General features: G+C 36.7%; 1 protein-coding gene across 1 annotated transcript; it reads right to left on the bottom strand.

Annotated features, from left to right (window-relative positions):
• Nucleotides 1-256: 256 nt before the first annotated feature.
• On the bottom strand, nucleotides 257-5,860 carry LOC111890612 (glutamate receptor 2.7). Its single transcript, XM_023886711.3, has 5 exons — nucleotides 5,477-5,860; nucleotides 4,075-5,399; nucleotides 3,673-3,985; nucleotides 819-1,225; nucleotides 257-710 (listed from the first exon to the last, which is right to left on the bottom strand). The coding sequence occupies exons 1-5, from the start codon at nucleotides 5,733-5,735 to the stop codon at nucleotides 318-320; spliced, it is 2,697 nt and encodes an 898-aa protein (XP_023742479.1). The 5' UTR covers nucleotides 5,736-5,860; the 3' UTR covers nucleotides 257-317.
• Nucleotides 5,861-12,329: the final 6,469 nt, after the last annotated feature.

Raw genomic sequence — 12,329 nt, 5'->3', positions numbered from 1 at the left:
ATTCGGTAAAAATTGCATGTTTGGTCCCTAACTTTATGTATGTAAGGGACGAAAAATGCAACAAAATCAAACCACAGGGACGAAAAACGCAACAAAATCAAACCATAGAGACGATCCGAGTACAAAAAAAAGTTAAAGACCAAATGTGCAATTTTTACCAAACCACAGGGACGATTTCAGTAATTTACTCATTTTTTTAACATTACTTTATTAGATCAAGTCTTTTTGAAAAAAACTAGTAAATTGTAATCATGGTTTTTACTAATACAATGCAAGGCGTTACTAGTTAATGGACAAATAAATAAACATATATTAACTTAAATTTGGTCGACACTGATTGCTGGACTTGGCAGTGGATGTATTGTTCCTGTTTCAGACGGCTTTCTATCTTTCTCCTCATCAAAGCTTTGTATTATTGAGGTCATCTTCCGGTAGAATGATTCTTGTGAAATTAGTATTTCCTTCTTTTCATACAAGAACTTAAACACAGAGACGACAAGCGCATAAGTTGATGACAAACCCGAGATCCAAAAAAGACCCTTGAAACTAGCCACTGTTAGCTTATCAAAGGTTTGAACATCCGCATTTTGATCGGGGCAATGAGCTGCATCTCCAAACCATTTGTTTGATATGGCACTCATTTGTCCTTCTATCACTTTCAAGATTCCTCTTGAGAAGTCATCTACCAGCCGCGATTCTTTTGGAAATGCCTATTCATAACATGATTAGTTCTTCATCATATCCCCAACTTATTAATTTACCTATAAAAAAAAAGATTAAACGATGTGAATTGTAGAGTTTAGTTAATCGCTACTTACAAAGCCAAAGCCAGCCGACTTGTAAGTCGGACCCACCATTAGATACTTGTTACAGTTCTTCGCCATCAACATCTTGAGATAAGGGACATCATCAACGATCGCAGCAACCCCATTGTTTTTACTTCCATTTGAAAGGGCATCCGCATACTCTTGAAAGCTTGAGTAATTCTTCAACTTGCTACTAGGAAAACCCATGTCCTTTAACATATCTCTAACATAGGAACCATCTTGGTATCCTACGTTCTCTCCTCTTGCTATGAGTTCATATATATTCGTAACAGTTGGTTGGAGCTTTTGCACTGTTAACATGGACGCGAAGCTTGCTGTGTAGCTGGACGTCAGCACCAGAACCACAAATAACCACACCATCACTACAAATCTAGATAAGTTGCATACCATCTTCTCCTCTGCAAGATTTATGTATTCCCATGTTAATTTGTTTTCTTATTAGTGCTTTTGATTTAAAAGTCTTTAAGTTTGTCAAATTTTGTTGGTTTTGTCCTTATGACGATTTTTTATTCGTTAATGTCCAAAATTTTCCATGTTTTTTTTTTTTTTTTTTTTCATTTTTGCCCTTGCTACCTATAATAGTAGGTGTCTAGGGATAATACCGACAAAATATAACAAACTTAAGGACTTTAATGTCAAATTTCGAAAACATACTTAGGATAAAAACATATAAGATTTATAAACTTAAGGTTTATTTTTGCAAATTTGAAAAATATACTTAAGGTAAAAACATCAAAGATTTTTAAAAAGGACAAAAGTGAAAAAAACTTGGAAAATTTTGGACATTAACAAACAAAAAATCGAACAATGTTGGAACAAACCCTGCAACTTCCAAATAAATATGAAAGAAAACAAAAGCTGTTCCTTATTGTTGCTGTACACGAAAAGAAAAGAAGAAGAAAACAGATACATAGGACTACATCTTTCTGTCCTCTTACATTAACTGGAACCATAACATACAATATATACACGATACCTAGCTTGCTGCCTACTCCACTTTTTAAGGAAAACAAACTCTAAGCAATAAAATAGGAACCAACTAAACCTATCTAAGCTATTCAAAAGAAATCTGCTAAACAAACGTGGCCTACATGGCCTTTACTTATTCAAACCCTACAAGAATGACTAAAATACCCTTCAGACTAAATCAACCAGGACCATGATCTGTGACCCATAACCCGATCCATCTCCATGGACTTAACCCATCAAGATTAACCCAACAATCACCCCCCTAATCTTGATGATCTTGATCTTGCTTCACCTTCCTGCTAGCTAAATTCACTTGTTCACAGCAGGCATTAATCACCAACTCGATTCTTGACTTTTCCCGGACACCTGACCTCCACCTCGGTCACGTCCAAAGTCCTCCATACCTGGCTGTTGTTTGTCACCACACAGAACCCGTTTGCTCATAACACTTCTGTGACACGAGAGCCTTCTTCCACCAATCAAGAAAACAAAGCAACCCGCTTTTCCCGTCTTCTTTCACCTGCAAAACGAAACAAACTCAAAGCCACCTGCTTTGACGAGTCTTTTCTTTTCGTTTTCTAACGCATCTCTGGTAAATCTCTCCATTTTCTGGTGACATGCCCCACAACCCACCGCCGGAATCACCACCACAATAAACCGCAACCACCTGCTGCACACAATGACCATTTTTCCTTTCTTGTGACAGCCCCAACCTTTTCCGATCCAACTTGTTCCAAGATGCCTTTTCCACCGGTCAAGAAAACCAAGCTCCTGCCTTTACTGTTTTCTTTTACTTGCAAACAAACCAAACCAAAACCACTTGTTCTGATTTTTCCAGCTTGTCTTCTACGCTTCTGGTTAGGATCTTTCTAACATGGAACAAGTTGATCAAGGATGGAGGCTGCACTCTTTCAGCCTGCTACAAGAAACGATTTACATCCCCTTCAACGAACCTGAGTGCTCTGATACCAATTGTTGGAACAAACCCTGCAACTTCCAAATAAATATGAAAGAAAACAAAAGCTGTTCCTTATTGTTGCTGTACACGAAAAGAAAAGAAGAAGAAAACAGATACATAGGACTACATCTTTCTGTCCTCTTACATTAACTGGAACCATAACATACAATATATACACGATACCTAGCTTGCTGCCTACTCCACTTTTTAAGGAAAACAAACTCTAAGCAATAAAATAGGAACCAACTAAACCTATCTAAGCTATTCAAAAGAAATCTGCTAAACAAACGTGGCCTACATGGCCTTTACTTATTCAAACCCTACAAGAATGACTAAAATACCCTTCAGACTAAATCAACCAGGACCATGATCTGTGACCCATAACCCGATCCATCTCCATGGACTTAACCCATCAAGATTAACCCAACAAACAAAACGAACAAAACCTGACAAACTTAAATGACTTTTTGTCAAAAGCCCTTCTTATTAATACATCTATGACACAACAGACATATTTTGAAATATAACTTAAATGTGTTGGGTAATTTTTGATGATTAAATTTGGTTATGGGTATGGATCTTTAAGTTTTATTTACTATTTAAATAAATGATAGTTGACTAAGTTTAGAGTAGCTTAAAGTTGGTATACTTACTCAATATAATATGTGTCCTATTATCTAGGAGTATAAAAGAATATTTGACCAAGTTTAGAGTAGCTTAAAGGTAGTATACTTGGTCAATATGTTTCCTATTATCTAGTGGTGGCTATTTATATAGCCTTTTGTTTTTATGAATGTGTGTGCAGTTTTTGAGTCACGATTATTTATTCCTTTCTCTATATATTTATCACATATTAAAGAGAGGGTGTTTTTGTAGTTTGTGAGGGAGCATTGAGGGCCTGATTGAATAGGAACTTACTCTGTGCGAAAAAAAGAGTGGAGAACGAAAACCAGAAGACTAGCCCAATTTGTTGATGAGGGGGACCACGAAATTCTTTGTTTACACGATGCTCTATGACCCAAACTACAACTCCAGTGTACATGAAAAGTGCTCCGATTGTTATCCACAGCTTCGTTTCAAGTGGCCTCATGAAAATCCAAATGTTTTTACCATCATCAACCTTAGCTGGAACGAGCATCGATACCCCGGACTCTGAGTATGCGAGAGTGAAATCAACAGTCCGTGATCTATTCCACTTGATGGTGACGTCAGCAGCCACCATATCGAAATTCTGTGCAATTTTAAACAAGAAAGAAGATTTTGTAAGTACTAAAAACTTATGTTGGTATACATACATGCGATGCATAATCATGTACTTACACCAAGGACAATTTGATGAAGAAGATCATTGTAGTCAGGAGCATCGTATGGAGTGAGGTTGTAGTGTACAGTATATGGCAATGTATCTATGACAGCTTTGAAGATATCTATGACAAACCCACTCGCTTTAACTTCCTGAGTGTTAGGATCTATTTCGGCTTCAATAAACTCAACGAACCCACCGTTTGCTGGAACTCCCACTGTTAAAAAGATGTCGCCACCTGTTGGGATTCCGAATACGCCTTTAGGGAATTCCGAAGTATCTCCAGGCCATATGATGGCTCCTAAGTTATCTTTGTTAGTCGTGTAATCTGAACTTCCATTGTTGATTATTCGATTTGATATTCCATTTCTTGAACTCCAAAATCCAATTTGTTTCTCCCCTTTATTCCCGATCAAATTCACTATATGGTATGCCGGTATTTGTAGCTGTCCGTTGACCACTTGGAAATCGCCACTCACCCCTCTATGCCTCGTATCTCTGATCATTGAAAGGAACTTCGGTCCCATTTCTGAGGTTCCAATGGCATCCAAGTCTGTCGAGGCGTTCGTTGATCTCTTAAAGGTAGTGCTTAATTCGGTGTCAACTCTCTTTAACGCTGTAGCAAGTCCAATAATAGATTCATAAGTCCATATCCCAAACATATCAAGCTCAACTCTATGATCAGTGTCAGGGTATTCTTTATGGAACCTCCTCTTCCATCTTCTCTCAAAGTTGGTTAGCTTGTTGGTTTCTGGTATATAGGGCTTCACACCGAGTACACCCTGCATAGAATGTAAAGAAAGGGGTTCCACATGATGCAAGAAACAGGTGAGAACATCAGTGATGATCCATGCATATCCTTGAGCCATCATTCCAGCTTCGTCTGCTTTCTTAAAGAAACGTGAAGCGAGATCCGGTAACATGTGTACCACAAAAACTCTAGTTTGCATGGTCTTTAATTTGTGAAGTTGTAGCAGAATCTCATCATCCGATGAGGATGGAGACAAAAGGGTACGGAACATAACCTCAGTGCCAATGTTTACCATGGCATCTGATAAATAGGGAATGGGTTCTCTTCCAAAATCAGTATCTTCGTAGACAAACACCACTTTCTTCCAGTCGAAGGATTTGACTAGAGCTGCAATGGGTTGTGCTTGTGTTGAGGAAGCTTGTGCTATGCGGATGAAGTAGGGGTTTCGGATTGGAGAGATATTAGGGTTGGTTACTGGAGATATGATGGGAACCTTCGATCTTTGTGCAATATCAAGTACAAATTGTGTCTGTGACGATTGTTGGGGTCCAACAATTGCTGTAACTTGAGTATTTTTCAGAAGGTCTATGGCTGTATACGAGACATAAAACACATGATCAGCATGAAAATCATTTGGCATAAACATACTAATACTAGTGGTTACGAACCAGCTGAGGCAGCATCTATGTTATCGTTTTTGGAATCCCGAAAGTGAGGGACAATAATGATGGGGTTGTTAGTGTCTCCAATATGAGAATCTTCAATGGCCATCAACATGCTGATCCGGATGCTCTTTCCGAGGCTTGAATTCATATCAAGAATCGCCCCTAGTCCTATTTCTTGCCTCCCTTGTTTATCACCATTCACTATCAACATCATCGTCAAAGTTAACACTAACAAAACATGATTCGCTACAGAAATTTTCATCTTTCTCCTTTCTGCACACCTAACTTTTTTAGGAAGACTGGCTGGGGGTGTATTTGATGATTAACTGATCTGGACGAAGATGACTATATATGTGATTCAGGATTAGAGAGTCTCCTCATTAAGATTTGACTCGACTAAAAGTCCATGCAACTCCCGGCATACGTAATGTAGTTTCTTTGACTCAGTCCCCTTTTCTAGACAGAAAGAAGATCTATAGTTTATATATTGATGTTTCGGATTACGGGTTGAGTTGAGTACTTAGTTTACTTTATAAATAAATTCTAGCTGAGCTGTAGTATTTTTTCTTTAAGTTGAGAGTTCAAGTCTATGTATATATAGATTTAGATTTAGGAGTAGTTTATAAATATATTGTACTTACCGTTTAAGAAAAAAAACAACAGGAAACAAAAACAGACCTAATGATTTTGGACGGCCATCTTAGGCAGTTTCTTGGTATTAACTACTAAATTCATAAAATTTAATAAGGGGCTGTTTGGTAGGATCTGAATTATTAAGATCAGAATTTTTAAGAGGTCTGAATTTTTAAGAGAGTTTGAACTTTTAAGATTTAAACTTTTAACATGTTGTTTGGTTAGAACCTCTGAATTGTGATCTGAATGATAAAAATGACCATTTTACCTTTCTGTGGTTCTATATTGTGCTAAATTATAAATGCATAATCGATAAAAATTACAAGTTATCATACAATAACCAAATTAAACATAAATTCTTTCAAATTCACCTTTTTCAATCCAGTGAAACATAAAAATCATACAATAAAACCAAATTAAACATAAATTCTTCCAAATTGACTTCTTTTAATCCATGAAAACATAAACATCATACAATATCCAAATAAAAATACTTCTTTCAATCCATGCTGCAACCAGTGACATTGGAAAAAAAACACCACCACCAATCCCATATGTCTTGAAACCAAATTTACTTCCTGCACACTTAAGAAACAACCATACTATTTTTTACTTTTTATCAACAAAAAAATCAGCACAAATCAAAAGAAATCATACCATTAGATGTGGAGAAATTAGACCATCAAAATTTTTATAAAGAAAACATTTGATGAAATCAACACACAATTCCATCATAACATAATCCATATCATCAAGAAATCGTTCATTATCTGATGAAATCAACACACAATTCAACATCAGATTTTGAAATAGATCGGATTTCATGTGTCACCCACATTAAACATTTTAAGAGACAGAAACTAATGATCCTAATTATAGTTTATCAAAATTTATACATATATCAACACTTAAAACCCAATCCAAATCTGTTAGAGGAAAAACATTCCCGAAAGAACAAATTTAACTCTTATTATCAAGTTTTAGGGCAAAGAGGAAGAAAACGATCGATTTTCAGACCAAAACAGCCAAAACATCTGAAAAAATCTGAAAAAAACGACCAAAATAGCCCTAATATGTTGAATTCGATTTCCAGATGAAGAAGAGAAGCAAAATCTGATACTCGATTTTAAAGAGGCGGCACCATCGATTTTCAGACCAGACAATTCATAAAAACAGTAAAGTTATCGAGTTTGGGGGGAAAGAAGGAAGAAACTTACCTGGAACGTCGGAGACAGAGGCGACAACATCGTTCAAGGAGACGGCAACGACGTTGGGGTGCAACGACGTCGTTGTAGGCGGCGTCGTCGGAGAACCAGGTGAAGGGAAGAATCTCGCACACGGATTGAATATGAAGAGGGGGCGCTGGTTTAGTGAAGGTGTCCGTCGATTGTTTAGGGTAAAAAAGCAAAATACGTGTTTTTATAAAATTCAGACTTGGTTTAATATCTGAATATTTAAGAGGCATTTAGAACTTTAAGAGGTAAAAAATAAGAGGCAAACAAATAATCTGAATCTGAATTTTTAAGACCTAACCTCTTAATTTTGCAATTAAGAGGTAAACAAACATGACCTAAATTGATATTAATCTTTTTAACACATACCTCTAACATTATTAGAAAATATGATCCTAATGATTTGAGCGGCCATCCTAGGCCCTTTTTTGGTATTAACTACTAAATTCATAAAGTCCACTAAATTGACAATCTTTTTGACACATACCTCTAACACTAGTAGAAAATAATACCTAAAAGATAATCCCTAGGTATTATGTACGTAGGTATAGAGCGATACCTACGAAATTGTAACGGAAAAAGGTTGTAACATAAACACTTATGGTAAATGTTTCTGACAGAATAGCTACGAAATACCGACAAGATTATCTGTCAATAAATTACTGACGAGATAGCTATGAAAATAAATAGCTACATTTTACCGACGATGCCCACTTTCACTGACATTGACTTTATGACCTACAGTTTCAGACGGACCACATTAACGATGAACATTCCGTCAGAAATGCGTCACTAAATTAGTAAAAAAATAAAAATAAAAATCTTGTTTTTTCTGCTTAAAATGCAGAAAAACCCAAATACATTAAATTTAAAAGAAAATTCTTATTTAGCAACAAAACTAATAAACATTACAATACACATTGTTAGTTGTAACATTGTACTTTGCATTTACTCAATTTATTTTATAAAGGTAATTTAAATACAAACCAATATAATTCATATAAATACAATACATTTGGATGAAGACCTGTAATGAAATCCCTGATTCATACATAAGTTAATTACAAAATAAAGAAAATGGATGTCTACTTCCATGAGTAAATCTATACGGAAGTATTACTTTTTATAGCTCTTATACCCTTGGATTAAGACATGTAATAAAATCCCTGATTCATACATAAGTTAATTACAAAATAAAGAAAATGGAAAAAACAAAAAGTTGTAGAGAATAGCAACGTACTTTACTCCCCGTGTCAATCTGGATAATGTACTTTAATTTTTACCCATTAGAGCTACATACTTATGTATTTGACCAATAATTGCAATGCTTTTAGTAGTTTTTTTTATAGAATCCTAACTACATTTCTATTAAAGATAGAAGTTACCAGTCAAGTTGTTTTCAACCCTTTATAGAATCATACTTTAATTTCTTCATATTGCATTGCAACACATTTGGCATGCATTGGATTATCAAAACATCAAGATTACATGTACACATTTTGAAAACAAATTGGTTTAAAAAATAAAATCATAAGAAGAGTACCTGAATAGAAACCAAAAGTAGGGTGCTATACTAAAAAATCATAAAAACTACAATGTTAATTCATGCATTTAACCCTAAAAACAAGTTTCCATGTTTCAAGAAAACTATGTTGCTATATTTAGAATTTCTTACGAAAGAAAGGCACCCAGGTTGTAGCACTTATGGTTTTGTTCTTTGCCTTTGTAAGGTTGAACCTTATAATCTGATGAGTCAAATACACGCTGACCATCAGCTCCAGTGCCAACGCCAGCACCAACACCATCGTATGCTTATGAACATCATTAACGCCAACGTGTGATCACTAGTAGTAGTGTATTTACTTTGTATTCTGTATTTATAGTAACCGTAGTTGTCCGTTAACTGTTCCTTAATCTCAGTGATCAGGATCAGTCTATTTACTTAGATTCGAATCAATCCAATAAATTTCGGGATTGATTGTTACTAGTTTTACTATATATTTGTGTAATCGGGTTGTGCTAGTTGCAATCCTAATCATCACTTTGAGCTGATTCTCTTTGTGATGATCACTTCTTAGTGAAAACATCTTTGTCATAACTTTGTTCTTATTTCTTTCTTGTTTGTATCCGATCAAGCGAACCTCCAAGTGGTATTAGAGTGGATTTTTTGGTACATTCAAGATATCATTTCTTCCTCATCTCAATACTATCATAAATCCTCAACAACAAATAAAACTCCATTGTTTGATGAAAATAATTTTTCCATGTGGAAGACAAAAGCTTTGGTTGCTCTTGAAACTATGGACTGTGACATGCTCGCCATCGTCAATAATGGTTCCACATGCTCCCATGTATCAACATATGGTCGATAATATACCTGCTGGTAGATTAAAGCCGAAACCAAAGACAAGTTATGATTAAGAAGACAAAAGACTCATGAGTCTAGATGTAAAAGACAAAGCTACCATTGGAAATTCTCTTCCTGATCACATATAACACATGGTTCAAAATTGTGAATTTGCAAAGGAAATGATGAAGATGTTGAAAGTTGCTTACGAAGGCACTGTATAAAGTTCAAGCAACTCAAATCAAAAATTAAACCGCAGATATGAGCACTTCTTTTCTTAACAATGTGAGACTCTGAATCAAACCTTTAACAGGTTTAACTGTTTGGTTAATGATATACGCAAATTAGACACCATTAATATAACACCTGGTTTTAGTGATGTTCTAATTTCGATACGTTAGACTTAAATTTGATCAAGTGACGATGTTGGGCTTCAAAGGAATAGGGTTTAGTCCATTTTCGGATATTGACAATGTTATATTAAGTGATAAAAGCCATCGATTTGTGCCTTGAAGCAAAGGGTAAAATTGGGAAGGTGATATCTCGGGCTTCTTGCATGAATTAAATATTTTAGTTCGATATGTTTTTTTTGTCAAAACTAACTAGATAAGATTGTAGGGCTCATCAAGAACTTTCCATTCATATAAAGAACGCCAAAAAGCGGAGTTGAAATGAGGAAGTTGTGGCTGTTTGAAGTTGAATTGGAATATGGGGGCTTTACATAACACATGTCATAGTTAAGCTATGCATGACCTTATATCATTCCTTTGAAGATGTGATTTTTGTGTGCATTCTTGAAGAAGGAGCCCATTAGAGAAGCAAGTATGAGCTCCAAGCTTTGTAGATGAAGACTTTTCACTTCATCACCTATCTCTAGAAGGTACAAATCTTGCATCTTGATGTTCCTTTTGTTAGATCTAATTATTTCATGAGTTTTATGATTTTTGTCCCATAATCTTGGTCCTTGTGATTTTGGGTTACTCCAGACCATTTAAATTCCTTTTTCTGATATTTTTGAGGGTACAAATTCATAAGAATGAGATCTTGGACACTCGCATCCATCCATGCATGATTTCTTGAGCAATAAATAACTTTATGGACCTAGTTTTTGGTTTTGTGCTCTTTGTGACCATGCAAATGGATAAAGTCAGAGACTTTATCCATTAAGATGTTCATCTAGATTAGATCTGGGAGTTTGGGGTTTGACTTGCCATATTCAGAGCTTAATAGAAGTTTTCTGTAACGTCCCAAAAATACAGTCCAAAAGTTCGTTTTTAAATCATTAAACAAACCATAATTATCAAATCATTTCTTTCATAAACATAAGTTGCTTTATCAATGCAGAGTATTAATTCAAACATGCTTATTTTATTAGAGTAAAACATCCCAGGCTAAACTTCGTGGTCTGTGCCATGCAGTCATCCCGAGCTCTTCCCTCCGCTATCGAAAGTACTTGAAACCAAAACTGAAAACTCTAAGCATGAAGCTTATTGAGTTCCCCATACTACCACATACCATACATATAACCACATAGTGGGCCCCCGCCCGCTACATTGGGACTTTCTCGACATCGGACTCGCTCCGGCATCAGGACCCGCCCAACATCAGGCCCCATCGAGCCCCGCTCGGTATACAGATCTGTCTCTCTTAGGCCCCACGTATCTCTGGACCTCACCCGCTATACACATAAAAAAAATATCAAATAAAGAAACATACTCTACTATACTTCTATTCTAAGGCCTCGCCTAACTTGCGGCCCGCCCTTGGTCTACTACTAATGAGGTATGGAACCCCGTCCACACTCCTGCTGTTAGTGAGATACGGGCCCTGACCTACACTCACTACTCTCGGGCCTCGCCCATACTCTGCTAATATTGAGATATGGAACTCCATCTATACTCAGCTACTGATGAGATACGGGACCTCTCTCCCACTCACCTCCCTACCATGCACACACTAGTATCACAATGACAACAAGTATAATCTAACATGCATTTACAAGTCTTCCTCGAGATTGACCCAGCGTCGGAACTTGGTCCGAAACCTATCGTACTGACACATGAAAGAATCCTAAAAGCCTCTAGCATACTAACATTCCTCGGGCCTCGCCCGGCAACGGATCGTGATCCGGAACATATAACATATAGTGCCCGGGGCTAACCCTCGGGTCTTCTTACTATACACAAACATAATGGGGTGGCATTGTGGCCTTAGATCCATGCACATAGTGAGGAAACTTACCTTGCACTGCTGAAGTCATGCTGATACTGCGCTGGCTGCTAACTGGCAATTCCCCAGAACTGCTACTCCCTTGGCTCCCCGAGCTACCAATACCAAAATATCACTTAGTCCAAATCAAAAATCCTTCTTAGGGTAAATGACCTTTTTACTCCTGGTCCAACTTGGTCCATATTTAAGGTCCAAACCATGCTCTAAAATGGCCCAACACTAGGTAGGCTTCCCAAGCCCACTAGTGGCCCACTAATGGCCCAATTTGCTGAATTGGTCCCAATCCCTCTAATAGGCCTTACCCTAAGCCTAAACATATTCTTGGCCCAAATTATCTGACTTTTGATGGCCCAATAAGGCCCAAAGACCCAAATTCCACTGCTTGGCCCAAACCGAGGCCCAAAACACATCAAGC

This window comes from Lactuca sativa, chromosome 6 (assembly GCF_002870075.4).
Source record: "Lactuca sativa cultivar Salinas chromosome 6, Lsat_Salinas_v11, whole genome shotgun sequence".
Lineage (NCBI taxonomy): Eukaryota > Viridiplantae > Streptophyta > Magnoliopsida > Asterales > Asteraceae > Lactuca > Lactuca sativa.
The sequence above is the reverse complement of the archived record's forward strand: the minus strand, read 5'-3'. Positions and strand labels throughout refer to the sequence as shown.